Source organism: Sus scrofa, chromosome 5 (assembly GCF_000003025.6).
Source record: "Sus scrofa isolate TJ Tabasco breed Duroc chromosome 5, Sscrofa11.1, whole genome shotgun sequence".
NCBI lineage: Eukaryota > Metazoa > Chordata > Mammalia > Artiodactyla > Suidae > Sus > Sus scrofa.
The window spans coordinates 29648778-29676347 of record NC_010447.5 but is presented as its reverse complement, the minus strand read 5'-3'; the positions used below and the strand labels follow the sequence as shown (position 1 = coordinate 29676347).

Below are 27570 nucleotides of genomic sequence, written 5' to 3'. Positions count from 1 at the left end.
AATGGCATTATTTCTTTTTTCTGGTTGAGTAATATTTCATTGAGAGTGTGTGTGTGTGTGTGTGTGTGTGTGTGCGCGCGCGCGCGTACGCACATGCACACATGTATCTTCTTTATCCATGCCTCTGTCAAGGGACATTTAGGTTGCTTCTGTCTTGGCTATTGTAAATAGTGCTGCTATGAACATTGGAGTGCATGTATCTTTTTGAATTAGCAACATGGATAGATCTAGAGATTATCATGCTAAGTGAAGTTAGACAGTGAAAGACAAACATGATATCACCGATAAGTGGACTCTAAAAAAAAAAAAAAAAAAAGGAAATAAATGAACTTATTTGCATAACAGAAACAGCTTCACAGACTTTGAAAACAAACTTATGGTTATCAAAGGGGACAGGTGGTGGGGGTGAGGGATTGGCGTATGCACACTGTAGTATATGGAACGACTGGCCAATGGGGGGACCTGCCCTATAGCACAGGGAACTCTACCCAATACTCAGTGATAATCTATATGGGAAAAGAATCTGAAAAGAATGAATACATACACACACACACACACACACACACACACACACACACACACACATACATTCATTTTTTTGATTCTTTTCCCATATATATAATTGAATCACTTTGTTGTAAGGCATTAATTATTATGACAATGTAAATCAACTAAATCTCAATAAAACCTTAAAAAATGAAAAAAGTTGTTTAAATTACACATGGCTGACATTAAGCCTTGGACAACACTGGTCTAGACAAAGGGAGGCCTTAAAGTCCAACTTGAGTTTTGGCTATTACTCAGTAGGAAATAAAGAACGACTGAAATATCAAAATATACATCATATTAATTTTTTTAAGCAAAAGGGAGTATTGCAGATATGGAACTGTAAAAAATAAAACTGTGCTTTAAAGTCAAAATTTTAAATTAATTCAATACATCTAAGAAGAAGTGAAGTCAAGTCACTAAAGAAAAAAAAAAGGCCTGTAATATGTGACTAGTTTACAAACGCTTTACAAAAGCGTAATATACAGCATCAAACAAGTTCCTAGTCTTGGGTGCAAACCATTTATAAACAGTCCTATTTAAAAATCAACTTTTGTATTTACTCCTTCTTTTAACAGTCACAGATTTACAGATCTACTCAACATCTCACTTTTCTACAAATCAGGCAAATTTCCATTTAATATCAGATAATCATAGCAATGCTAGAATATTATGTAAATTAACGGATCTGGTTTTTAGAGTAAAGATTCTCAAAGACGGTCCTCTCTTACCCTTTCTCTAACAATGTCTTATAATAGAAAAAGAAATGTCAAGATTATTTTGTCTTTTACAGATTTTGGGAAGTCTTATCTTAGCATCCTGACAAGCATTTTGCTTCCACCTAACCCATAATACAGGGGAAGTCACCACCATCTAATCAGTTGCCCAAGCCAAAATTTGACAGTCATACTAAACTTCTACTTTGACTTCATCCCATTCAAAGACCTTTTCAAATTCCAGCTTCTTAAGTTGTTTCAAAATTTGCTTAATATCTCATCCCATCCCAAACCTCCATCTAAGGGCCACACAGATAAATATGGCAGAACTGGGATTAAACTAAATTTCTGTCTCCATATGGACTCTCTCTCTCTGGGTCATCTAATACACCTTCGTAGTTTTAACTCCCAAATTGTATCTCTAGCTCAGATTTTTCTCAAATTACCTCAGAACTGGAAATCCAATTCATTATCAAAAACCTCCACCTGAATATTCCATAGGCATCCCAATCTCAAAGTATCCAAAAATTGAACTTAGCATCTTTACCATCCTATTTGTTACTTATCACTTATTTTCCAAATGTTGGGATTGTAAAGAGTCCCCATATTAGAAAATTGGACAATTTCCTTCTCAATACCCAATTAATCAAGTCCTTCCTATTTTATCTCTTAGGCATTTTTCAAATCCTTTCTTCATTTTTCACCCCAAGAAATTTTCACCCTTATCTCCCTTCAACCCACATCCAACTTCAGAATGTGACCTACAAAGCTTTCCATGATCTGATCATCACCCACCTTTCCTATCTCTAATGATTGTCTTGTGTTCAACAGTTCAACACAAAAAAACTGTTTGTAGTTTATATATAGTTGTTTCTCATCATCCCATGCTCTCTACGCCTAGGCAGCCTTCTTTCCAACACTAAGGAGCAAGTGCAAGTCTCTGGTGTCACCCATGGAAGAAACTATATCTAAATACACAGGTTCTACTGCTTTTAAATTAAGAATCAACCAAGTGAGTATATCCTGATGCCCCTCCTAGAGGTTCTTAAGTGTAGAAATCTTCCATCAGGATGCATTTCTAGTCATGAAGTTTCTCCAATGGAGCTTAAAGGCAGTAGCTAGTGAGGCTCCCTAGATCAGTAGAATGAGCACTGTGGACACTGAGTTTCTTTAAACTACAACTTTTGGTTTCTAATTTTCAGTCAAGTACCTGTTCTTGAGCATCCTTTCCAAAAGAGTGGCTGCCAAAATTCTGCTTGGCTTAGCATCCTTTGTTGAGTCATCTGTAAGAAGTGACTTGCTGAGATAAGTCTAGGAAAAAAGGGCGAAGAAGCTGTGTAGGTGACCTACAGTAATGTACTGTCACTAGGAGCAGGGAGTTAGAATTGCAAGGTCAATCTTATTCAACAAAGTGTTCTAGGCACATGATACATCAAAATACTGTTCACTTGGAAATCACAACTTGTCACCCAAACACTGAGCACCTACATAAGGAAATTATAATGAATGCTAATACTAGACTTCTAGAATCACAAGACATTTCAGAATCTATACACCAATGAGCATGAAAATGGATTTTGTAAAAATTCAGGTTCCACGCACTGACTTTTATGAGCTCATCATGATAACAGAGGCTTCCCTAAGAGCTCAGGGGGAAAGGAGACTTATTCTATCTATACTAACGAAGAAGTGGTCGATAAATGTTGCCTCATCTGCCCTGATGTCTTCTCCATCTATTAAGATGCATAAGCTACCTCTCTTTACTCCCAGAATTCATTCTTTCTTCTCTCACTATATTCTCCACATTAACTTTTAATTTATCTGCCCTACACTATTTCTCTAGATTGTGTCCATCTGGAGAATTGGGCTATGACTTTTCCTCTTTGTATCCCCAACATATAACAGTGTGTGACATTTGTTAGCAATCAATAAAAGTCTACCAAATGACTGACTCATCAAGTCTTCTTTTTGTTTGATTAAACCACCAAAAAGATCTAAACCAATGCTAATCAAAGTAGTTAGCCCATAAACTGTTTACTTATGTAAGGAGTTTGAACCAGAATATGTAAAAAAATGGCTTCCTTTTTTGAGAAATTCTTGCTAAGAAAATAATGTCTAGCTAAACTAAGTAGTGTTTTAGTGAAACTTCTGATTTACATTCTTGCCCCAGTTTCAGCCAAACACTTGAAAGTTAGACAAAGATGTTTTTTCATAAAGAAAAGATGCTGAGGAATGGATGGTTAAAATTAACCTTAAGGGCTTCATCCATTTTTATAAACATACATATATTACAAATACTCAAAAAGATTTAAACTAAAGGTACCTATTTTCACTGGTAAAAATGAATGAATAAATAAATAAAGACGCAGGGCACTTAAAAATTTTTTAAAAGCCAAGACACATTAAAAAAAAACCTAATAAATTTTTAATTAGAATCTTTTCCTTTTTTAAACAGGACAAGTAACAGAGTACATCAAACTTCAGAACTTCTCAAATATCTAGTTAATATACACATTCCCATCTGTCTTGCAGGGAGGGATCTTGGTCAACTTAACAGTTTCAGGTAAAATAAGTTGCATAATAGTATATATTACAATAATAAATGTACAATGTTTACATGGAACATGTCTTAGAAGCAAGAAAAAGATGCATCTGCATCAAAAAGGCGACCTTTTAAAATGCCACAGCTAGTTTTTACATTCACTCTTGCAACAGGTCACAAGATGGGATCACTAAGCTCAGATAAAGCACTGTGATGCACATAAAATACAGAAAGATTGGTTATTTTATATATTATATATATTTATATTTCACACTTTAGCATCTGAGACATAAACTGAGAATTTAAAATTTATTCTCTTCAGATAACAAATCATTTTTTATTCTTCATAAACATGGTGCCCACAAAAGCACATAGGTAAGGCACAATAGGGTTTTCTGTTACAGAACAGTGTGCATCATGTTTACTTAACCAGAAAACGTGCATTAACTGTGCAAGTTCATGCTGCAAACCCAACACATATACAATTAAAAAAAAAAAAAAGGAAAACTGAGTTTTAAGCAAAATCAAAATTGGTACAATGCCAGCTGTTTCACATATTCATTTGGACTGACAATGATGTATCAACAGGTTATTTTTAAAAAGCCAATTGTTACAAGTAAACTTTGCTTGGTAACTATTTTAATCTGAAATCTTAAACAATAATAAAGTAACTTTACTGAAACAAAGTAAATACTGAGGCACAAAGTGACCATCACTTGTGCATTTAGTATACTGCAAACTCTCATGACCCAAAATTGCAAATACAATTTTTCAAATACACATTTTGCTGCAACAATGTGCCCTGCTTTAAACCTGACATACAACAGGGAAGCTAACATTTCTTTAAATTATAAATAGATAGGGAAAATGACTTAATTCCAACAGCACTATGTCATAGCCCTAGTATTTATAATAAATACAGCTTTTCACAAAATACTTTTCCAACATCTGCCAATTGCTTCTTTATTGCTCACATAAATTTGAATCCATTACAACTGGTATCAGAACTTTCACACAAACTCATACATTTTTATATAAAACCTATAAAAGATATTTTAAACTTGTATCTAATACTTCCAGGTGTTTGGCTGTTTGATCTATATGATAGTACAGCCATATGTATATATGTGTGTGTATATATACACATATACACATACATATATATACATACACACATATATACACATACATATATACACATACATTAGATTATGAATAAAATAGGAAGCTTATTTTACTGCTTTAATGCAGACATCCTCACAAAACAAGACTACTTTCGCCATCACCAGCATTTATACATATATACAAAAGCCAGTTTAAGTACATGTACATCCTCTTATACTTATATGTAACCACTAAACCCAAAATGATTTTTCTCATATTCCAGCGGTAACAAATGAATCTCTTACAAGCAACAGAAACCTAAGATTAAATTGGGAAATTAACAGTTTTACCACATTAGCCTGTAAAGAACTATATAGGTGACTGTATACAAAAATTCACAACATTAGTTTACAGGAAATTATGGAAATACAAGAAGCCTTTTCACCATGCTTTTGTGTGGTTATCCAAACACTTCTTGGTGCAAAAATACAACCACCACATCTGAAAATGCTTAATAAGGTCAATGTTCCTCATGCAAAACTTTAAGTGCATTGGCTTAACTGAGCTCCAAAAACTGAATGAAAGAATTATTCTATGTACTCAGCATTGCTGCCTCACTGCTAAGTCCCTTTGGAACCTTAAGATTTCTGAAACATTCAAACAGCGCTGTATTCAATAAAAATACATACAAAAAGCATTTAAAAAAGGAGACAGAAAGCCAAACAGGAGTTTTCCTATTGTAAAGAACAGTCCTAGGAGTGGAAGAAAGTCTTTTCAGGAACCTCCTTGCGAATTGGCTAGGCCAGTCCGAAGACGAAGATGAGACATAGAGTTCATATGTTTATTTGATGGCTTCAAGGGAGTGTTGCAAGTAAGAGCTTGGGGAAAGCGATGGTGATATCTATCTAGTCGTAAATATTTTACTGTAACCAATTTCCCTGTTGTAAGATAAAAATAATATTTTAGATCTGTACGAATATGCTTAATATTTATAGAAAATAAACTGTGGTAAAAGACATAAGAACACAAAACATAAACAAAAATCTAAAATTATTGCTCTAAAAATGCTAACCTAAAAGTCTTTCATTTAAAATCTGCTATAGTCTAACGGTAAGCCATAAATTATCTTTCCAAAATGTATGTAATAATCAAATTTCTTACCATCAAACCAAGAGCCATGCAATGCCTTAAAAGCTTTCCCAGCATATTCTGGAGACAGACATTTAACATATACACAACCCTGTGATATTAAAAAAAAAAAAGGAAGAAAGAAAAGAAATAATCTTAGTTTAGTAGCAACAAACCTGAAGTACAGAATTCAATAGTAAAAGTTACTTTACCTCGCGTGAATTTTTGTCTACTGCAATGTGAACAATGCCATCATTATCACTGCATTTTTCTAAAATTGCTTCTTGAATTGCCAAATGCCACTGATCCCCTATTTCCCTAAAAGTTAATGAAAACACAAATCAACAACCACATTTCTACTCAGAAAGAAGTCTTTTGTCTCTTACAATATACATATTGTAACTAGCAGTAGGTAGTTGAAAAAATTCATTCAGGAGTCCCCGCCCTGCTTTCACTTTCCAGTGTAAGAACACACAAGCCAAGGCAATGAAGGATCAGTCCATCACAGCAGAATAAATGTGCTGTCATTTCCGTTTAAAATCCTATGTACTTACAGTTATTTCTCTTTTCTATGTAGACATAAGCACTTTAAGGAGTTGTAGTAAACTTGTAAAAGTTAAATATGATATTTTAGTGACATTTTCAATTTCCTAAACTTAAGGAAAATTCTTAAGTTTATAGTGTATTCTGACCTTCTCTTTTCCAAAATAACAGAAAAGTAATACAGGACAAACATTTTGCATAAATAAGTCCCTTTATTATTATCAAAGTTTTTCTGCTACAATAGTGCACATTTGTCTTTCTTATGAGATGTAGATGGTGGGGCAGAGGAAAAGGCAGCTACTTTCAAATCATAAATCTTTATTTCACATAATAAATACTGGACTGGCATAGATTTCCTAATTCCCAAGGTATGAGGTAAGATTCCCAATAGAGGGATCAGCACACTGTTAATTGTTTCTACTGCTGCAAAATGGAGGGTGTGAGGGTGTGGGCGTGTGTGTGCTGACAGTGCTTCCTTACATTTACAATTTTGCTGTCACTTATTTGGAATCTGACCATATCAACTATTTCTTGAAATAAATGAGTTATTAGATGGGACTTATGGATATTTTATAAGAAATACAATTTCCATTGTCAGTTTTCAAAAACAGAATTTGACCTGTTCTATCCCTGGGCAGATAAGCAATAGCCTCTACTAAGCAAATTCTAAAGCTTTTTAGAGCCTATACGTGAAATATTATGGATTCTAAGGCAACAACTTGTCTCTGTGCCATTCTTTGGATGCAAATGCTGCTGTAATTATGTAGACAGAAAAGTTTCTCAAATATTGCATGGACAGATAGACAGGTCTTGTACAAAGGAAGGTGTGTACATCTTTGTAAAAAAGTGTGTTTTTTTTTGCTCTTTAGGGCTGCACTCGTGGCATATGGAAGTTCCCAGGTTAGGGGTCCAATCAGAGCTACAGCTGCCGGCCACAGCCACAGCCACGGCAACGCGGGATCCGAGCCATGTCTGCAACCTACACCATAGCTCACGGCAACGCCAGATCCTTAACCCACTGAGTGAGGCCAGGGATCGAACCCGCAACCTCATGGTTCCTAGTTGGATTCATTTCCGCTGCACCACGATGGGAACTCCTATAAAAAGCTTTTTACAATTAGAGACTGGAAATTTTTAAATAGCAGATTTTTTATCTTTATTGTCTACTGAGGCAAAGAATGCTGGCAGCATGACTTAAACATTTAATAAGGGTATTGTTTGTCACCATATCTGTCATTAATTTGACTTAAACATTTATCTGCTATGGGGACTCACAGTGGATATAAATATTTATAAAAGCTTTACAAATCATTATACATCTATGTATTCTTGTGAAATCTTTGCTTGAAATTTAATAAAAAAAGAAGAAATGAGAAAAATATAACATTTCAATTGTTAGAGATTCAGAAAAGAGATTTTTTAATTATAGACAGCATTATAAGAGTATCATGCATTTTTCAGCCAAATATTCTAAATAAAAATTACATGTACCTTTGATCATAATACTTACATGACTGGATCAAACATATTTCGAATCTTTAGACAAGGCGTCAAACTATTTGGTGGTGAATTTCTTCTATCTAAATGAAATGCTATAAAAAAACAAATTAATTTTATTATTTTCCATTGTTCCATTTTGTTGAAAGGTATTCAGTCATCCAGTTTATTTAAAAACTGTTCATTGCATGATTTTACTTTGAGGCAGAATTCTGGATTGAGGTGAATAAGACAGATCCAGTTATTCTTCTCATAGAGTTACAGCTTAGTGGGGGAGAAAGAGAGATGAAAAAGTGTCACCCAAGAAATTGTAATTGTGGTAAATCCCAAGAAAGAGAACAGAAAGTTGTCAATGTAACTTAAGCTAATCTGTGAATATCAGATAACACTTTGAGGAGGAAGTAAAATTTATGCTGGTACCTAAAGAATAAATAAAAATAGGCGGAGTAAAGAAAGATGAAAAGGACATCTTAAGCAAAGGTGATAGCCTGTCCAAAGCCCGAGACAAGAAGGAACTTGGTATATTCAAGTAACTAAAAGATAGCCACTGTGACTCGGCTGCAGACAGCAAAAATATAAAAAACCTGAAGGGGGAGGTCAGATTATGGAGGACCACATAGGCCACATTAAAGTATTGTTTAGACGTTATCATAAGACCAATGGGAAGTCACTCAAATGTTTTAAGGAAAGGAATAGTATGATGAGATCTATCTTTGAAAATTAACAAAGATTTTAAATAGACTGTGATATGGAGAATCAATTAGATGGAGGCAAAAGTGAATTCAAGGAGACGAGTTAGAAGGTTATGTCTAAGAGGAAGATGATAGTGTTGTGGATAAGACAAGCCAACAATGCAGATGGAAATAAGTGAACAGAATCAGGATGTATTATGAAGTAGATCTGACATGATTTGTTTAAAGGCTGCACATCTGGGGTCTCAGGGAGAAATCAAGGATGACTCCCCAGGCTTATAGCAGAACCAGCTGAGAGGAGTAGGTATCATTACTTAGATAAGAACACTGGAGGACAGGTCAGTTTGGAGAGAGAAGATAAAGTGTTTGCGCACGTGCCAAATTTGTGGTACTTCTTAGCAGAGAAGACAAGTATATGGCTGGGTATAAAAATATGAAAACCAAAACAGAAGATTTAGTGCAAGATATAAATTTGAAAGTTATCGACATATATGGTAAATGAAGTTGCTGCCTAAGATCACCTGAGAAGACAGGGAGAATGATAAAGGATGGCCTGGAAAAACTCCAACATCTAGAGGTCCAGGAAAATCTAGAAAAGAAGACTAAAGAAATGGTAGAGACAGGGTAAGAAACCAGAAGTGGCAACAACAAAGCCAAAACAGAAGAGTTTCAAGGCAGGCTCAACTGTTACCACTTTTAAATAAGAACAGAAAAGAAAAACGTCCACTGAATTTAGCAATACTGGAATTTGAGAGTTGTTTCCTCGAAATAATGAGGATGGAAAATAGATTGGAGTCAGCTGGAGAATAAATGAAAGTAAAGACAGTGAGTAATCTGTTCAATGCTATTTGGCTATAAATAGGTAGAGAGGGTGACAGCTATAAGACAATGAAGAGTGCAACAATGTGTTTTAAATATGTGACCCCAGGAGTCCCGTCATGGTAGAGAAGAAACAAATCTGACTAGTATCCCTGAGGACACAGGTTCGATCCCTGGCCTCAGTCAGGTTAAGGATCTGGCATTGCCATGAGCTACAGTGTAGGTTGCAGATGTGGCTCAGATCTGGCGTTGCTGTGGCTGTGGTGTAGACCAGCAGCTACAGCTCCAATTCGACTCCTAGCCTGGGAACCTCTATGTGCCATGGGTACAGCCTTAAAAAAAAAAAGATGTGACTACAGTATGTTTAAGTGCTAATGAAAAAGATCCAGGAAAGGCGGGGATTTAAAACACAGTAAGGGAAGACACTTAAGACTAGAGGGAATAAGATCCAGAGGGATCCTCTAAAAAGAAGGGGTCTGGTCTTTGCTAAATCAGACAGCTCTTCAATTGGAATAGTTGAAAATGAGTGTAGATTTTGGTAATTCTATGGATTTGATGGTGCAGATTTGAGGCAAGTAAAGTACAATCAATTGTTTCTATTTGGGTCATCAGCTAAGAATTAGAAGAGGAAGGAGAAGGGCAAAGGTTTGAATAGAGGGGAAGAAATCGATTTTTGCTATTGAATAGAGTAGGAAAGTGAAGTGTCTAATAAAAAATGTTAAGAACAAGAAAGATAAGTAGTATGGAAGGCTTAATTGAATTTTTATGACTGTATCAGTCTGCCAAGTTGTATGATTTTCTCCTGCTATGCTCAGCCACTTGCATATATAGGCATAGATAAATAATTTCATCCTTAGTTGAAATTGACCAGGATAACATGAAGGATACGGAGTTCCCGTCGTGGCACAGTAGTTAACAAATCCAACTAGTAACCATGAGGTTGCGGGTTTGATCCCTGGCCTTGCTCAGTAGGTTAAGGATCTGGCGTTGCCGGGAGCTGTGGTGTAGGTTCCAGACAAGGCTCGGATCCCACGTTGCTGTGGCTCTGGTGTAGGCCGGCGTCTATAGCTCCTATTAGACCCCTAGCCTGGGAACCTCCATATGCCATGGGACAAGACCATAGAAAAGGCAAAAAGACGACCCGGAAAAAAAAAAAAAAAAAAGGATAGGTAATGACTTAAGGGTACTTAGGAAGAGAGAGACTGAAAAGATAGATCATGGAAATGAAGATGAATAGGAAAAGAAGTAAAGATAGGAAGAAGGCTAAGGAACTGGAGAAAGGTGCACTGAAAAATCAGAGATTCTGGAGTTCTCAAATACATAAATCAGGAAAGTTGAAAAGATGAGTCTGTGATACAGAACAGAGCATATCAATTAAAGATTTCAGATGTACCAGTGACAGGAAACATCTGGGGTGTGAATGTCTGAACAGTGCTTGATATGGTGTGGAAGAATGATAATTAGACATGAAAAATCTTTGCCAAACCCCAGATCAAGATGGTGTGTGAACCTCTAATAGCTTCCAAATTTCTCTAGTAGCATGCAGGTTCTGTTCTTAGATGACCCATTAGCTTCAAATAATCTGACTTCCTTGAAATTCCAATAATGGCCTGGGCCAGCAGGGGAAGAACCAGAGAAAACAGAAGCATTCATACCACCTTATGCTAGCCTAAACCTGAGTTTCCACAAAATAACAGACCTGGGAGAAACTATTCCTGGCCAATTCTAGTCAGAAAGTAGTCCCAAAGTTCAAACTGATTTTTAAGATATAAGCTTTGTCTTCCTAACTAAACCCTAATTACCACTGCCATATAGAGGTACAGCAGTTACTAAATGATACATTTCAAATGCCTCAGGAACTACCTTTGGGTGCCTTAAGTGAATGCTGTTTATTCCAAACACTATATTGTCAGAAGCATTAAATAAGACTCTGGCTCCCTAGCAGGTATTAATTTTTAACTGGTGTTTTATAATAACTTTAAGAGATGGGAGTTCTCTTGTGGCACAGCATGTTAAGAATCTGGTGTTGTCACTGTAGCGTTTCAGGTTGTTGCTACTGCACAAGTTTGATCCCTGGCCCAGGAGCTTCCATATGCCATAGGTGTGGCCAAAAAATAAATAAATTAATTAAATAACTTGAGAGACACCAATGTTATATTATCACTCATTTCATATTTAATTATTTTTTAGAAATTGAACTAAATATTCGATAAGGTTGATTACTTAACAATTACTTGGGAAACATACTATTAAATGACAACAGTTTGTAGTGGTAGTGAATTCAAAAGACTACTATAATGACCATTCCTCCAGTCATGTACCTTTTAAACCACTGCATTTATAAGGAGAGAAACATTAAGCTTGTTAATAAGCTAAACTATCTTTTCACATAAAAACACCATCACTGACTAGTAGCCTGGAAACTTCCATAGTCTGTACCTGTGACCTCCCCACCCCCCAAAAAAACCCAAACAAACAGTAGATGCCCATTTTTATACAGCACAATATTTGTGCTCAGATATATTTAAATCAAACCAAACCTTTATGTACTATTATTTTTAAAAAGCTAGATCAGTCATTTAGTTACATTTAAATAAACTATATATATTTAATAGCATAAAAACAGATGTAATATTAAAATTGAATTCCTTCTGTAAGATACATAACTAGCATTAAGAAAATCCCAACAACTTCTCATTATCAGCCTCTTGTAATAATTCTTATTATGATGACATTCTTCAAAAAATTCAAATCTTCCTGCTATAAGTCTATAGACTTTCACTTTATCACTACCAACCATCTAAAAATTGAATTGGGATACTTCAAGCAAATAGCTACTAGGTGTTTTATCTCAGGATTTTCTGCCTTCAAGCTGAAATTATCTCAGTAATTACACTTTTTTTTATATTTGTAAAGTAGTAAGTGTCTTAATTTACTCTCCTTCCTTTCTAGGACCATGAACCCTTAATCAGTATAACTGTTTATCAAAGACTGTCAAGTAAACGGAGACTTAAATTTATAATTCTTTACATGGCCCATTTAGAAATATGCAAATTAAGGCAATTCAGTCCTTGACATAAAGTTTATGAACATCTAATACACTGAAACCTGGATGAAACACGAATATAGAAAGTAGCAGGACACTTTAAAAATACTTTATCAATTCATGTTGAATTTTTCTTTAATGAAGTATAGTTAATTTACAATGTTGTACCAGTTTCAAGTATACAGCAAAGTGATTTTATACATACATTTATGTGTGTGTCTGTGTGTACATATTTATTTATATAAATTCTTTTTCAGGTTCTTTTCCCTTATAGGTTTTTACAAAATACTGTGCTATAGAATAGATCCTCTGTTTATCTATTTTATATATAATAGTGCATATAGTTAATCCCAAACTCCTAATTTATCTCTCCCCATATCCCATTATCCCTTTTGGTATTCACAAGTTTTTCTACATCTGAATCTATTTTAGTTTTGTAAACAATTGTATCTTTTTTTAGATTCCACACATAAGTGATATGTTTGTCTTCATCTGACTTACTTAACACTGCTATCTTTTACGGGATGGAATTGGAAGGAAGCTTTCAGTTGTACTATTTTAAACACTTAAGACTTCTATAGTTGAAAAAATTACTTTTGTTGTTGTTGTTTAAAAATACATACCTTGACCCTGCCACACTTTAGAAGGTATTACTAATATTTTGTCACAGGATGCAGAAGGCTGGATCCACCGCCAAACCAGAAAATCTGTACCACCTATTCTTCGTGTCTCTGTGCGAACTCTAGACTCATTAGCAGCAAGGAAGTCAACAGCTCTATCCCAGACTTTCTTCATTTTTTTCCTATCATTTAAAGGAAAGTGACAAATTTACTATCACCTTGGCTTGTCATGCTCTTAAATAATAGTAATTAAAGGTAGTTGTTACTGTTACCTTTAGCTGTTCTTATCACTGCTTACAGAGTTTCTTTCAAAAAGACTTAGATGTCTAAACCTAACCTCAGATTTACTAAATTTGGATCTCCAAAGGTGGGACAATACACTGGAACTTTTTTCCCATAAAAGCTCCACTGGTGATTCTGATGTGTTTCTAGAATAAGAATGCTGCTTTGGGATGTGCCATTATCTTTTATTTTCAAGAAGTAATTGCTTAATTCTTCTATTTAAAAAAGCTTCATTAACAACAAAATGAAGTCTTTTAAACCATTATTAGTAAAACATCACTGCACTGATTATTGTCTGTTTATCAAGATGGAATTAAAGGAAATAAGGTAGAGATTGACAACAAAGAATCAAAAATACATACTTAGAAATCCTGCTATTATGCCACTCAAAATCAGGAAGATTATAGATAAAAATTTAGAAAAGAATTTAAAATACAAAAGTAAAGCCTGTCCAGTGAAAGGGATCTAGTTCAGAAGGGTCACAATTCTCAACAGAATTTTCATGACTGCAGAAGACACTGACATTCTGATTGATTGACTTCAACACATAACGCTTTAAACAGACCTGTCATGAGGCTGTATTAAGGAATCTCGCACATGGGGAATGGGCATGTAAGGCTGTAAATCTTTATTTTCCTGGCAAGCTTCATTATGACTTCGTAAAACATCTGAAAGTAAACCAAACAAATTTATAAATGAATCAATCCCTGGACATCATGTACTTTATCACATAATGACTATTCTAGAAATAGGTCAGAGTTTTGTAAATATCATACCTATAATCTTTACCACCATATCATACATCTGCCTTGTTTCCTCTTCTTCTTTTGTCCAACGGTATTTCATGTAACGCAGAACGACACAAACCATCACTACACCTGCAATATTTATACATACTATGTTTTAAAAATTGTGGTAACTGGCATTCAATAATATTCATTTTAACTTGAAGTTACTGTATCAGCTATTAAATCTGATATTAATAATGCAAAAAATTACAGCAAACAAAAATAATACTTCATTTTAACTGCCATAATGGAATAATGGAGTAAGCGTTCATGACAGTGGTTTGAATTAGCCACAAAGAAAAACTTAATATTAAACATATCCCAGAGTATCACTTGGTTTCTCCAGAAAAACTTTCATTACAATGACAACTGAATATTTAAATTCTTCCTTTTTTTTGAAAACAAAGCAACACAACCATGTTTCACAAATATTTGTTTTTACCTCATTAAACTACTACAAAAGTGAGTCCTATGAGACTATAAACATGCTACATCTTACTTTAAGAAAACTGAAATATTTTTAAAGGAAATAAGAAAAAAATGAGTATTTCCTAAGTTTCTATTATCAATCAAAATTAGTCACATAAAATCTAAGATTCTGAATGAAAATTTTAATGCAGGTAAAAAGTTTTTCTCTTTGGCCAAGACTTTGGGCCAAAGATCAAACCCATGCTACAGCGGTGACCCAAGTCACAGCAATAACATGAAATCCTTAATCCACTAGGCCACCAGGGAACTCCTAGGTAAGTGATTTTTTTAAAATTAAAAATAATTTTAATGCAGTTAATTTACATTATTTTTAAAATAAGCTTAATTTTTGTAACTTCTTGTTCTAGTTCTCAAAGTAGATTTCTATCTATGCATTACATTTGCTTTCTCTATGATAGCTTTATAGCAAAGTTTTATTTCCACCTCTCCTCATGGACTGTTTTATAACCTTAGATCCATACTAACATTTTAAAATCCTCAATATCATTACACCTTAGTGAAGACTTTTGGATGTAATTTATAATGGCAACTATCCTAGAAGTATATTCTCAACCCTAGCATTTAGTGAATATAGACACAAAAATCCTACACTGCCAATGTATCTTCTTTCTCATTCTTACAACTTACCTAAGCACAACAACAATAACCTATGGGTGACAGTAATAAATGCACGTCGAAAACGACACCAGAAGGACATCTGTGGTCTTGTGGACTGTAAAAACTGTACATCAACCATATCTGTCAGTTCTTCCTCAGGGTCATAACCAACACACCTATTTAAAAATAATTGAGAGACTTTAGGGTCAAAATTACTTCTCACACAACAAAATGGTCAAAGTGAAAATCAAATCCTTTACCTTATTCCAACATCTTTTCCATTTTCAAAAATCCACTGCAATGAGATATTAAATATATCTTCATATTCAGGACCTAAATCCTAATAAAAAAGAGAAAATATTCTTAATAATTCACATTCACTTGATTTTATATGTAAACTGTCCTATAAATAACATACTTGCTATAACACTTTAAACTATTTAACATAATAAAAATGTATTATTCATTACAGAAAAATAAAAGGAGAAAAAAAGACCACCTTAAGATGACCACTGTTAACACTCTGGTATGTTTTCTTCTCATTTTTTTATTTAAAGATTTTTAAAAAATATTTGTTTTTCAAGAACCATTATGATAAGAGTGAATTAGCCACTTTTTAGAAATGGAACACTATCTGTAGATGAACAAATGACAAATTATTCAGACTGCTGTATCACAACTATTTTCTTCATCTACTTCAAGTCAATGAAGTAAGCTTGTCAACTCTAGAAAAACAACTGACTGTTATCAATGATAAAATTCAAGCTTTCGAAGTGAAAAGGAGAATTTTTAAAACTTACTGTATCCATTACTATAAGCCTAACAATTTCAAAATACTTGAAAATCTTTGTAGTAGGACTGGTTTGATATTAACAAATGTGACTTTTGAGTACGGCATTATACGGTGTGTCAACATTTGGAAGATCTGCCTAACTAGTGAACTAATATTTTCCAAATGACCAGTCATGAGCTATAAAATTTTGCATGGGTAAAAGATCCATTCTAAGCGCAAAATAGACCTTTAGTATGTATAGGCTTTAGTATGAAAAGTTCACTGACATGGTTTCAAATTCCACATTGTCACTAATCTTAAGAAACTACAACTTGTAGAGTTTTGCCATTGTATCAATGAAGAGTATCTGAATAGAGAATTAAAATATTTTCTCGGTTTTGACTACCTCTGTGTGAGGCTAGATATTCTTGAATGTACCCCACTACCAAAAGAGCATTACAGTGGACAGAATGCAGGAGCAGATCTGAGAATTCAGTCATCTTTTATTAAGTTAGATGTTAAAGAGAGGTGCAAAAATATTAAAACAATGCCACTTCTCATGAAATATTTTTATTTTGGAAAATAGTTATTTTTCATAAAAATACATTGTTAATGTTAACATGTAATATTCATTATTCCTATTTTAAATGAATAAGTAAATATTCAGATGTCAATTTCTAACATGGCAAATATATATCTAAATATTAATAGACTGGATAAAGATGTAGTACATAATACAATGTAATATTACTCAGCCATAAAGAAAGAATGAAATAATGCCATCTGCAGCAACATAGATGGACCTATAAATTATCACACTAAATGAAGTAAGTCAGAGAACTAGATAAATATCGTATGAACTCACTAATACGTAGAATCTAATAAAAATGATCCAAAAGAACTTATAAAAACAGAAAGATTTTGAAACCAAACTATTGGTTACCAAAGGGGAAATGTGGGGAGAGGGAGGGATAAATTAGGGGGTTGGGATTGACATATACACATTACTATGTATAAAATAGACAGGAAATAAGGACCTACGGTATAGTACAGGGAAATCTATTCAATATATGTGTAGTAACCTATATGGGAAAAGAATCTGAAAAGGAATGGATGTATGTGCATGTATAACTGATTTACTTTGCTGTACACCTGAAACTAATACAATTTTATAAGTCAACTATATTTCAATAAAATTTAAAATACATACTTGCATACATTTCCTACAAACAAATGCCATTTAAGATCATCAGTAATATTAGGAGTACAAAAGGGTCCTGAAACTAAAAAGTTTAAGAACTACTGTGCATAAACAGTCTACGTATTTTTAAAATCAAAATGTTAAAAACAAAAGTGGTATTATATTATATACACAGTTTTTCTACTTACTTTTTTTTTCTCACAGAATGAGGTGTCATAAGTATCAATGTCAGTTTACATGGAAAAACCCCATTTTTTTTCCAACAAGATAGTGTTCCATTGTGTGATTGTTACACTAGTCAACTCCTTATTATTGAACGTGAAATGTTCATTTCAGTACACCAAATAATACTGTAATAAACATCCTTGAAAATTCCTTCACTCAGCTTATATTTATTGAGGGCCCACCATGTGCTAGGTGCTGTTCTAGGTCCTAGAGATGTAGCACTGAGCGAAAAGTCATTAAGTCCCTGGGCTCGTGGAGCCTGTATTCTATTCAAAAGCATGTCTCTGTGTACTTTTGAAGTGCAAAAAATGAATTTCTAACAAGTAGGAAGCCACCTTTTAAAATTGCTTAAAATTTTTTATAAGCAATAGCTATTGCATTTTAACAGTAGAGATTCTTTAACAGCACTGGAAATTACAAGATTCTCATTTGATAAGTTCAATATCAGTTCCTAATATGTAACTGACAGTTATTTTAATATATCAAATTTGAAAGTATAACTTATGAAGCAGAACTAATCTTGCTAGTATCATTACTTATGTGTAACTACTACCAGGATTTTTCAGATGCTTAAGATAACTATAGGCTATCTGGTTTTGTTTTTTTTTTTTAAGTGTGATAATTTCAGCAATATTTATAAATATAAAAAATTTATAACCAACGTTAGTACTTAATTATTGAGAAATGGTTTATGTATGAGATCACTTCAGAGGGATATTATGAACACAGAAAAGATCACGCCAATAGCTAAATAGCTATATGCTTTAAAAAGTTAAAAAAAAAATTTCAGGAGTTCCCGTCGTGGCGCAGTGGTTAACGAATCCTGAGGTTGCGGGTTCGGTCCCTGCCCTTGCTCAGTGGGTTAACGATCCGGCGTTGCCATGAGCTGTAGTGTAGGTTGCAGACGCGGCTCGGATCCCGCGTTGCTGTGGCTCTGGCGTAGGCCAGCGGCTACAGCTCCGATTCGACCCCTAGCCTGGGAACCTCCATATGCTGTGGGAGCGGCCCAAAGAAATAGCAAAAAGACAAAAAAAAAAAAAAAAAATTTCAACCTAATATATTTATAACTATAAAAGATATATGAAAATTGGCACATTATAAATCAACTATACTTTAATTGAAAAAAGATATATACTTATATGAGTAAGAACTAGAAAATAATGAAGTGTTTTTTGTTTAATATGGCTTTAAAATGTTATATAATTATACAAAATTATCAAGCAATTACTGTTTCAATTATTATAAATACACTACTAGAAGTCACTTTGTATATAACTGAAAAATCAAAGAGCTCATATTCACTTGCTCTAAAATTAGAGATTAAAGCTTTGATAAAAGAGCATCAGGAGAACACATTTCTGGTTATAGCACATGGATCAGGATTAGATGAAACACAAGCTACACAGGATTTTGAAAATCCATAAAGCAAGGTTAATACAGGTTATACACGGTGCTGAAGACATTGCACTGATTCCTCTTTGCATAGTATTGATTTTTAAAAGGGATTTTGTACTCATTTAGTTCCTTTCAAAGACTTTATCCTTCAAAGATACAGACATCATAGCACCCTTGAAAGACATGGATATTTAAAAAAAAAAAAATCAATGAAACATATACACTGCATTTAACCTGTATTTATATATATGCTCTTCAGTTTGTATTAATACAATATACAGAATATTATGACTTTTCCATTACTACACAGAATTTAGTAGGCTATACTATAAGCATAAGTTTCAAATACTGTAAAAACAAATTTCTATGTTTTCTAGTTATATAAGTATCAAAATTTTAGGAAAAGATATTACAAATAATATCATTAATTACCTTAAAATGTACATAATGGTTCAAATTAACAAGGACACTTACTCTAATAAGCTAATTATATAGAGGCAAAAGAACTTAACACTTTTAGTTGTAAAACGGCAAGGGCAGAAAAGGGTAGGTGTTGTTATTTTTCTCATTTTCTGTTTTTCTTTCCTATGTTAATATCCCTCAATATCCAACCACTACCTGGAATGTTCCTTTCTGAATACATATTTTCAAAAAGCAAATGATAATTCATTTAAAACTTCATTTAAGATTTTATAGGGTGTTGAGTTCTTAAGTACGCCATTACTTCCATATATATCTACATAGTGCACGGAATTCCATAGTATCATAAAATGGACTTTTTTTGAAGAAGTTAAATTTTTTTCTGGCTTATACTAATTAAACAGCTCATGCTAACATGGTAGCATACACAGCATCCACCTGATTTCACGTCTGCAGTGTTTTACTATTCACAGTTTGGATCCACCTAGAAACCTGTAAGGCAGGGATAGGCTAATTTTTTTCTGTAAAGGGCCAAAGAGTGACTATTTTAAGCTTTGCAGCATACACGTCTGGTCTCTGTCACATTACTTTTTTTTTCTTTTTTTTTGTCTTTTTGCTATTTCTTGGGCCGCTCCCGCGGCATATGGAGGTTCCCAGGCTAAGGGCCGAATTGGAGCTGTAGCCACCAGCCTACAGCCACAGCAACAGCCACAGCAACGCGGGATCCGAGCCTTGTCTGCAACCTACACCACAGCTCATGGCAACGCCGGATCGTTAACCCACTGAGCAAGGGCAGGGACCGAACCTGCAACCTCATGGGTCCTAGTCGGATTCGTTAACCACTGCGCCATGGCGGGAACTCCTATTTTTTTTTTTTTTTTTAAGCAACCTTTAAAAATGTTGTAAGACCTCAGAGAGCAGGCCATACAAAAACAAGCCCATGGGCTGTAGTTCGCCAACCCATGAGGTAAGGTATTCTAATATCATAAAACACCAGTTTTCTAATAACTGATGACAAAACTCAGGGAGAAATTAAGTTTTTAATTTTAAAAGTAGGTATATTATTAACATAATTACTTATAGGCAATAGTTGAGTCAACACACTTCTCACTGCCTCACAGAAATCTTTCTAAATTCAAAGCATGTTTTCTTAAATCTTTAACAAATCTATTTTATTTTTTTGTCTTTTTGCCTTTTTCTAGGGCCACTCCTGCGGCATATGGAGGTTCCCAAGCTAGGGGTCTAATCGGAGCTGTAGCCACCGACCTATGCCAGAGCCACAGCAATGCAGGATCCAGGTCGAGTTTGCGACCTACACAACAGCTCACGGCAACGCTGGATCGTTAACCCACTGGGCAAGGCCAGGGATCGAACCTGCAACCTCATGGTTCCTAGTCAGATTTTTTGACCACTGGGCCATGACGGAAACTTCAACAAATCTATTTTATTTTAATACAGTATATGTATATACAAACATATACACCCATAATTCCCAATTCCAAATTTACCTTATTTTCAAAATAACTGGTCAAAAATGTGTATATTTAAAACCCATATCCGATGCTTTGAACTTGGATTATAGTTCCAAAGTACAAAAATAATACTGTTTCACATAAAAGATTCACCTCATCAACAAAACACTGATGAGGGAAAAAGATACCACAAGGAGAAGTCAAATAAATATTAAAAATCTATTGGATATAGTTCAAAATGGATAATTTATATGGTAATAATAGTGAATATTCTTGTTATTTGTGAGATGATATATACCATGCATTAGATGTTACCTTTTAAATTAAGTAAAATATGACACACAGAAATCAATAGTGAATATGATTTAATTCTTAATGATTCAGCGAAGACTTGATCTTCTGCCTCCAGGAATAATGGAAAGAACAAGGTTCTTGGAATCAAAAACTCATGGAATCAGATCATGATTCCACAAGTGACTAGCTATATGTACAACCTTACATGGAAACAAGAGAAAATATGTCACTTATACAGATACATACACTTTGATCACTTCTTTAGATCCTAAACCCTATTCAGGATCAGTCCCTTGCCCACTCAATAAATGAAGGTAGGGGTTATAAACCCAGCCCTTCGATTTAAGAGGCAGAGCAGCATAATGAAAAGAACAAGTTCTTTGATTCTACTCACAGTTCCATCACATACTAGCTGGATGACCTAGTCATTAAACCCCTCTGAGCTTTAGTTTCTTTATAAAGTGGGTTTGATATCACCTACTTTGCTGGATCATTGTGAAATCAGAAATAATATATCGAAAGTACTAAGATAAATTGTACTTAAAATACTTTTATTACTATTATGAAATTTATTCTTCATTCCATCTCTTAGAACACTTATTTTTCCACAAAGACACAATTTTATTAACAGTGATTAGCATTCCAAGCTAGTCCATAAAAATCTATCCAGCCCATAAATTAACACATTTGCAGCTACCTTTTTCCCTATTATATTCTTCACGTATCTTAAACATACTGTGTTAAAAATTAAACAGGTCTTGAAAGTGACCTAGGAGGTGAACCATCATCCATTACATATTTCTATTGTTATCATACAAATTTCCCACCATTTAATTTAAGCAATTTATGTCTTTTCACCAAAATATAGTGCCATGTATTTCCTAAATGTTCCACCAGAGGGACCTCTTAACTTTTCACAAATCAAACTTTCAATCTCAAAAATCATGAATAAAAAGCTCGAAAAAAAAACACTGGAGTTAGAAAAAGTGTTTAAGTTATTCAAATTAATTGTCACATTTATTTAAATTTCTTTTTAAGGAGAAAGTGTGAAAAATAAAATAAAAATGGACTGTAAAGGATCAAATTGAAGAAAAATTTTAAAAACTTTTACTGAAGGCTTATTTACTCCTTTTACTTCATCAAACATTTACTAATACTGTGCTTAAAATGCACTAAAGGGGAGTTCCCGTCGTGGCGCAGTGGTTAACGAATCCGACTAGGAACCATGAGGTTGCGGGTTCGATTTCTACCCTTGCTCAGTGGGTTAACGATCCGGCATTGCCGTGAGCTGTGGTGTAGGTTGCAGACAAGGCTTGGATCCCGTGTTGCTGTGGGGCTCTGGCGTAGGCTGGCAGCTACAGCTCCGATTAGACCCCTAGCCTGGGAATCTCCATATGCCATGGGAGCGGCCCAAGAAATGGCAAAAAGACAAAAAAAAAAAAAAAGAAAAATGCACTAAAAGTTGGGAAAAAAATGGCTTGTACTTTAGGAGTTTTCTATATCCTCTGGCTCATTTACTCCTGAATGAAAAAACTTAATTGTACTGCAGGTGAAATGGCAGTATAAATACATAAAAGGTACAATATAGGTATTGTCATCATTTGATACCAGCTTTGTAGTGAGGTTCTTCCATATTTATGCCAGAATCTGGGTAAAATAAAATAGCCAGTTTTGAACTGTCATTACAAATTAGAAAAGAATTTTGGCAACATATATCAAAAGCATTAACAAAAGCTCTTTGAAAAAGTAATTTCCTTTCTAGGACTATTTCCTAAGGAAATGATCAGAAAATCATGCAAAAATTAGAATGCTTTCATAATACTGAAAAACTACAAACCAGTACAATACAATCATGTAAAGAAATACTAACCAGTAATAAAAAGAAACAGTTTTTAAAAATCTGAACAATGACATGGGAAAATGTTCTTAACTAGAAGGGAAAAAATACATAAATATTTATAATATGAAAGAGACACATGGACCCAAATGAGTTGCTAATAACCTTAGGTGGTGAATTTGAAATGGATTTTTTATACATGTATGTGTAACTGGGTCACCATACTGTACAGTAGAAAAAAAAATAATGTACTGGGGAAATAACAATTGATTACAATTAAGACTACTTGATAAGAAAAAATAAATACAAATAAATAAAAATTTAAAAAGAATTTAAAAAATGAAATGGATTTTTCCTTTTACTTTCTACATATGTGTTAAATCATAAGCATGGGTTAATGTTATATTGAAAAAATAAGCATTCATGGGCTCAGCAATAATGAACCTGACTAGTATCCATGAGGATACGAGTTCAATCCCTGGCCTCCCTCAGTGGGTTAAGGATCCAGCATTGCCATGAGCTGTGGTGTAGGTTGCAGATGCAGCTTGGATCCTGTGTTGCTGTGGCTGTGGCTCTAGCTGTGGCTGGCAGCTACAGCTCCAATTTGACCCCTAGCCTGGGAACTTCCATATGCTGCTGGGTACAGTCCTAAAAATCAAAAAACAAACAAAAAGAAGAAAAAAGAAAACACCTAAAAGATTTTATTTAGACTTTAAACATCTGGGGGGGGGGGATTCCTGTTTAATGTTTTTTTTTTTCCCCAGTAGCAGTCCAAACTGCATCTCTGATAGAAAAAGCCATACCAGGTTTCACAGCATTTGAAAACCTAAAAATGGGATTCCAAAAAGAAAAAGTTAAAACACACACACACATTTAAATGTGTAAGAAGGATATTAATGTTTCTATATAAAATAACTAAGAAATAACCCAAATATTTTGTAAAAATATACATTAGAAATTCTACTGAATTTTTTTTAAAAAGGCAAAACCCAATCTGAACCATAAAATAGTTCAAAGAAAAGATACGAAAATCTTTGAAGAGTAGAATTAACATCAATTTATATTTTAAAACTCAATACTGGTAGTTCCCCACTCATACATGGGTGCTCCTGAGTCTTTTAATAGAACTAATCTCCTGTACCTACAGCTTAGACTCCAACTTGTCCCAACTCAGCTCAGTTCTGTGACCCTTCTTTTTATCATATCCTACAACTGCAATCAAACAGCTGGGGAGGGGAAAGGGAGGCAGTTAATCATCCTTCCACACCAACCCCTGAGTCTTAATTACTCATCAAGCCCTAGCCCATTCCCAAGCCCTATCTCATTCCTTTACTCCTTTCTTCAAACAGAATTCGGTAGATTTTTAAGAGTCTCAGGATTCTTCTGAAATGTAAATTAATACGGCTCCAGGAAATTACGACCAACCATAGTCATAATGTGTTTTCACCTCTCGGAGAGATTTAACTGGAAAAAAAAAAAAGAAAGAATAAAAGAAAGAAAGAAAGCAGGAGGTAATCACTGGTTGGGAGCAGTTTTTCCCACTGCTAAAAACAAAAACATTTTCAACTATCTCACAAGGAAATCACTTGCTGGCTTTGGATTCCCACATGTTTCACCCTCTTCTGGGAATAATTCATTCTATGTTCCCTTCAGCCTACTCAATCCAATGCCTTCTTAGCTCCCCACCCCTATTATCCATCCAACAATTTTTCCATCCTTAAGACAGAGCTCCATAATCATAACCGCTTCTTATTTAGACCTTTTCAGATGCTGATTCTTTTTTTTGGCCACCCCTCCCCACAACCCCCTTCCCCATATGGAGTGCCCTGGCTAGAGATCAGATCCAAGCCACAGTTGTGCCCTACATCAGAGCTGCAGTAACACTGGATCCTTTAACCCACTCTGCCAGGCCAGGGATTTAACCTGTGTCCTGGTGCTGCAGAGACGTCAATGATCCCATTGCACCACAACAGGGATTCCTGGATCCTGACTCTTTAGCTATCCAATCTATTAACTATTTCACTATCCACCAAGGTTCTCATCCAGGTCACAACTGAAAATGAAGAAGAGAATAAGGTTGAGAGACAAATCCTGTTGCATGTTACCAGAAAACTCTCTCCAGAGTGACACTGATTTAACTAGCTAAAAAAAACCCAAAAAGAAATAAAACTTATTGGGAAGCTATTATAATCATAAAGCACTGAGACAGGTACTTTATATATACTAAACTCTCTCAACAACTCTGACAGCTATTAATTAATAACAACAGTCCCGAGGAAGATACAATCAGAGAGCAGTCACTCAAATAAGCCAGCATACAGATTTAATCATGAACATGCTTCAAACAAAATAAAATTAAAAAGAAAAAAATAAAAGAGTCATCAAAACCATAAAATGTGGGCAAGGGATGTTAGGAGGTAAATAATCCTTTTTGTTTGTATGTATGTCTCTCTTCTTAATTTTAATATAATAATGAAGTGTTTGAACTTACAGGACCATCAGGCTAAAACACACAATTATGGGAAGGGGTTAGCATACTTAAAAAACAGGGCAACCACAAGCCAAAACCAAATATTGCATTTGCAAAAAATGAAAAAAAAAAAATACACTCAAGCAGATAATAACAGGAGACCATCCAACCAAAAAAAAAAAAAAAAAAAAAAAAAAAGAAGAATGGAGAACCATAGAATCAACTGGAACACGAGGATCAAATGGCAATAAATAATCATCTATCAATTATCACCTTAAATGTCAATGGACTGAATGCCCCAATCAAAAGACACAGAATGGCTGAGTGGATAAAACGGCAAAAACCTTCAATATGCTGCCTACAAGAAACTCACCTTAGGACAAAAGATACATATAGATTGAAAGTGAAAGGCTGGGGAAAAGTATTTCATGCCAATAGACATGACAGAAAAGCAGGAGTTGCAACGCTCATATCAGACAAAATAGACTTTAAAACAAAAGACATAAAGAAAGACAAAGAAGGACACTATTTAATGATTAAGGGATCCATCCAAGGAGAGGATGTTACTATCATCAACATATATGCCCCAAACATAGGAGCACCCAGATACATACAACAAATATTAACAGACATAAAGGGAGATATTGATGAGAATACAATCATAGTAGGAGACCTAAATACCCCCCTCACATCAATGGACAGATCCTCTAGACAGAAAACCAATAAAGCAACAGAGATCCTAAAGGAAACAATAGAAAAGTTAGACTTAATTGATATCTTCAGGACACTACATCCAAAAAAATCAGAATACACATTCTTCTCAAATGCTCATGGAACATTCTCAAGAATCGACCACATATTGGGACATAAAGCGAATCTCAATAAATTTAGGAGCATAGAAATTATCTCAAGTATCTTCTCTGACCACAATGCCATGAAATTAGAAATCAACCATGGGAAAAGGAAAGAGAAAAAACCTACTCCATGGAGACTAAACAACATGCTACTAAAAAACCAATGGGTCAATGAGGAAATCAAGAAGGAAATTAAAAACTATCTTGAAACAAATGATAATGAAGACACAACCTCTCAAAATCTATGGGATGCTGCGAAAGCAGTGCTCAGAGGGAAATTTATAGCAATCCAGGCCTTTCTCAAAAAAGAAGAAAGATCCCAAATTGACAACTTAACCCTCCACCTAAATGAATTAGAAAAAGAAGAACAAAGAAGTCCTAAAGTCAGCAGAAGGAAGGAAATTGTAAAGATCAAAGAAGAAATCAATAAAATAGAGACTCAAAAAACAATAGAGAAAATTAATAAAACCAAGAGCTGGTTCTTTGAAAAGGTGAACAAAATTGATAAACCCCTGGCCAGACTCACTAAAAAGAGGAGAGAAAGAACCCAAATCACCAAAATTATAAATGAAAAAGGAGAAATCACAACGGATACAGCAGAAATACAAAAAACCATAAGAGAATACTATGAACAACTATATGGCAATAAGTTTGACAATCTGGAAGAAATGGACAATTTTCTAGAATCTTACAGCCTGCCAAAACTGAATCAAGCAGAAACAGACCAACTGAACAGACCAATCACTAGAAATGAAATTGAAGAGGTCATAAAATCACTCCCTACAAATAAAAGCCCAGGACCAGATGGCTTCACAGGTGAATTCTATCAAACATATAAAGAGGAATTGGTGCCCATCCTCCTTAAACTCTTTCAAAAGGTTGAAGAAGAAGGAATACTCCCAAAGACATTCTATGAGGCCACCATCACCCTCATTCCAAAACCAGGCAGAGATACCACCAAAAAAGAAAACTATCGCCCAATATCATTGATGAATATAGATGCAAAACTTCTCAACAAAATCTTAGCCAACCGAATCCAACAACATACCAAAAAAATTATACACCATGACCAGGTTGGGTTCATCCCAGGTTCACAAGGATGGTTCAACATACGCAAATCAATCAACATCATACACCACATTAACAAAAAAAAAGTCAAAAATCATATGATCATCTCAATAGATGCAGAAAAAGCATTTGACAAAGTTCAACATCCATTCA

General features: G+C 34.4%; 1 protein-coding gene across 1 annotated transcript in view; it reads right to left on the bottom strand.

The window, feature by feature from the left end:
* LEMD3 (LEM domain containing 3) overlaps positions 3644-27570 on the bottom strand; it is a 76371-nt gene continuing 52444 nt past the window's right edge. Inside the window, 9 exon segments of the mRNA NM_001315597.1 lie at positions 3644-5846; positions 6070-6148; positions 6249-6354; positions 8090-8171; positions 13257-13435; positions 14101-14203; positions 14312-14413; positions 15440-15585; positions 15670-15749. Coding sequence (NP_001302526.1) covers positions 5683-5846; positions 6070-6148; positions 6249-6354; positions 8090-8171; positions 13257-13435; positions 14101-14203; positions 14312-14413; positions 15440-15585; positions 15670-15749 — 1041 coding nt within the window. The 3' untranslated portion in view covers positions 3644-5682.